We start from the raw sequence: 3,243 nt of genomic DNA on the forward strand, positions 1-3,243 counted from the left end.
ATGGAGAATAAACTTGAATTGAATTGCATTGCATTGAATGGGTTCCACATCTAGATTCTAGAAGCCAATTAGAACACTTGATCTTATTGTCATCATGAAGTAACCAATGAGAGAGCTTTAACTCTCTCATGAGGAGAGCGAATAACTGAGATGTGAAGCAGTGTAGTTCTCAGCTCAGACAGCACTTGAAAAAGAGTCATTTCTAAGTGCAAATAATGCCTGCACACAATCTGAAAAATTGATGAGAAGCTAAGAGAGTTACGACAAGAGTTGCGAGAGTCGAGATGTCTTAGAAAGAGCCAGTCTATAACAAACTAGAAACACTTACAAATCCATCTATTATTTTCATAATGCAACATTAAATGGTAACAATAATAAAATTAATTGGTCTGTTGAAATCTGCTAGATTGGGCAGTGCGCCCATCCTGGGACAGTGTGCCCATCCTGACACAGTAGTTCATGAGAACAATGTTCATGATTTCTTCTTGTGAACTCTTGTATGATGAACTACAGTCAATCTACATGAAAAGTCCTTTGAACACATTGAACACTGATACTGTTTCTCTGTTGTATGGACCTGCATGTGCTGTACGACTGCACAGTTTTTTTTGGAGAATCTTTGACCCTGTAAACACTGCATTGGTTTCTCTGGTGTATGAACTCTGGCATGTCTTACCAGATGTGACTTACTGGAAAACTGATGTAGACATATTAAACACTGGTATGGTTTTTCTCCTGTATGAGTTCTCATGTGTTTTAATAAATTTGACTGGTTTGAAAACTCTTTCAGGCATGTTGAACATTTGTATGGTTTTTCTCCTGTGTGAACTCTCTGGTGTTTAATTAGGTCTGATTTAGTTGTGAACTTCTTCGAACAATCTGAACAGTGATATGGCTTCTCACCAGTATGAAGTCGCATGTGTTTTGCAACGTCAGATTTAACTGAGAAGTGTTTATAACACACTGTACACTGGTATGGCTTCTCTCCAGTATGAACTCTCATATGTTGCACCAGTGTGTGTTTATTAGAGAAGCTGTTTAGACACAGTGAACACTGGTATCGCTTCTCTCCCGTATGTACACGTGTGTGTTTTAACAGAGATGATTTATTGGAAAACTCTTTGATGCACTCAGAACACTTAAAGGGTTTTTCACCAGTATGTACTCTCATATGCTGTACCAGCGACGAATTGCGTGAAAAACACTTGAAACACTCAGAACACTGGTGTGTTTTCTCTCCTGTGTGCACTCTGGTGTGTTTTACCAGATCCGATTTATTTGAGAATTTCTTTAAGCAGACGGAACACTTGTAAGGTTTCTCTCCAGTGTGAACTTTCATGTGCTGAACAAGTGTTGATTTAAGCTTAAAGTGTTTGAGGCACCCTGAACACTTGTAAGGTTTCTCTACAGTGTGTACTCTCATGTGTTGAACCAGGGCAGACTTACACTTCACTTCTTTATGACACACCAAACACAGACAAGAGTTTGTACCCTGAACAACTCTCATACCTTACTGGTGCTCAGCAACCTTCCCTTCATGCTCAGCAACCTTCCCTTCATGCTCAGCAACCTTCATGCTCAGCAGCCTTCATGCTCAGCAGCCTTCATGCTCAGCAACCTTCATGCTCAGCAACCTTCCCTTCATGCTCAGCAGCCTTCATGCTCAGCAACCTTCATGCTCAGCAACCTTCATGCTCAGCAACCTTCATATGCTGCACACACTTTACTTCCTGCAACAAAATTATTTATTGTTGTATTTACACACATAAATTTAAATAAATTATTAATTTGGATTTTCATTTACCTCATTAATCAAATAAATTCTATTATCTTACTGTATGAAATTTTGTACAATCTTCGAAGATCCTCAAAATATTTGGCTTAGGTGTTGTAGCAGTGTCCAGAGTGTTGTAGCAGTGTCCAGAGTGTTGTAGCAGTGTCCAGAGTGTTGTAGCAGTGTCCAGAGTGTTGTAGCAGTGTCCAGAGTGTTGTAGCAGTGTGCAGAGTGTTGTAGCAGTGTCCAGAGTGTTGTAGCAGTGCCAAGAGCATTGTAGCAGAGTCCAGAGTGTTGTAGCAGTGTCCAGAGTGTTGTAGCAGTGTCCAGTGTTGTAGCAGTGTCCAGAGTGTTGTAGCAGTGTCCAGTGTTGTAGCAGTGTCCAGAGTGTTGTAGCAGTGTCCAGTGTTGTAGCAGCGCCCAGAGCATTGTAGCAGAGTCCAGAGTGTTGTAGCAGTGTCCAGAGTGTTGTAGCAGCGCCCAGAGCATTGTAGCAGAGTCCAGAGTGTTGTAGCAGTGTCCAGAGTGTTGTAGCAGTGTCCAGCGTGTTCTAGCAGTATCCAGGGTGTTGTAGCAGTGTCCAGCGTGTTGTAGCTGTGTCCAGAGTGTTGTAGCAGTGTCCAGTGTTGTAGCAGTGTCCAGAGTGTTGTAGCAGTGTCCAGTGTTGTAGCAGTGTCCAGAGTGTTGTAGCAGTGTCCAGCGTGTTGTAGCAGTGTCCAGAATGTTGTAGCAGTGTCCAGTGTTGTAGCAGTGTCCAGAGTGTTGTAGCAGTGTCCAGATTGTTGTAGCAGTGTCCAGTGTTGTAGCAGTGTCCAGAGTGTTGTAGCAGTGTCCAGTGTTGTAGCAGTGTCCAGAGTGTTGTAGCAGTGTCCAGTGTTGTAGCAGCGCCCAGAGCATTGTAGCAGAGTCCAGAGTGTTGTAGCAGTGTCCAGAGTGTTGTAGCAGCGCCCAGAGCATTGTAGCAGAGTCCAGAGTGTTGTAGCAGTGTCCAGAGTGTTGTAGCAGTGTCCAGCGTGTTCTAGCAGTATCCAGGGTGTTGTAGCAGTGTCCAGCGTGTTGTAGCTGTGTCCAGAGTGTTGTAGCAGTGTCCAGTGTTGTAGCAGTGTCCAGAGTGTTGTAGCAGTGTCCAGTGTTGTAGCAGTGTCCAGAGTGTTGTAGCAGTGTCCAGAGTGTTGTAGCAGTGTCCAGAGTGTTGTAGCAGTGTCCAGTGTTGTAGCAGTGTCCAGAGTGTTGTAGCAGTGTCCAGAGTGTTGTAGCAGTGTCCAGTGTTGTAGCAGTGTCCAGAGTGTTGTAGCAGTGTCCAGTGTTGTAGCAGTGTCCAGAGTGTTGTAGCAGTGTCCAGTGTTGTAGCAGTGTCCAGAGTGTTGTAGCAGTGTCCAGAGTGTTGTAGCAGTGTCCAGTGTTGTAGCAGTGTCCAGAGTGTTGTAGCAGTGTCCAGCGTGTTCTAGCAGTATCCAGGGTGTTGTAGC

At 43.9% G+C, this 3,243-nt stretch overlaps 1 protein-coding gene across 1 annotated transcript; it reads right to left on the reverse strand.

Annotated features, from left to right (window-relative positions):
- Positions 1 to 324: 324 nt before the first annotated feature.
- LOC138854705 (zinc finger protein 271-like) lies at positions 325 to 1,733 on the reverse strand. Its single transcript, XM_070099458.1, has 2 exons — positions 1,672 to 1,733; positions 325 to 1,639 (listed from the first exon to the last, which is right to left on the reverse strand). The coding sequence occupies exon 2, from the start codon at positions 1,505 to 1,507 to the stop codon at positions 473 to 475; it is 1,035 nt and encodes a 344-aa protein (XP_069955559.1). The 5' UTR covers positions 1,508 to 1,639; positions 1,672 to 1,733; the 3' UTR covers positions 325 to 472.
- Positions 1,734 to 3,243: the final 1,510 nt, after the last annotated feature.

The sequence above is a fragment of the Cherax quadricarinatus genome, chromosome 67, assembly GCF_038502225.1.
Source record: "Cherax quadricarinatus isolate ZL_2023a chromosome 67, ASM3850222v1, whole genome shotgun sequence".
Taxonomy (NCBI): Eukaryota; Metazoa; Arthropoda; class Malacostraca; order Decapoda; family Parastacidae; genus Cherax; species Cherax quadricarinatus.

What these genes read in the sequence shown, in the direction of transcription:
- LOC138854705 (XM_070099458.1), bottom strand. Translation starts at nt 1,507, where the DNA reads ATGAGAGTTGTTCAGGGTACAAACTCTTGTCTGTGTTTGGTGTGTCAT.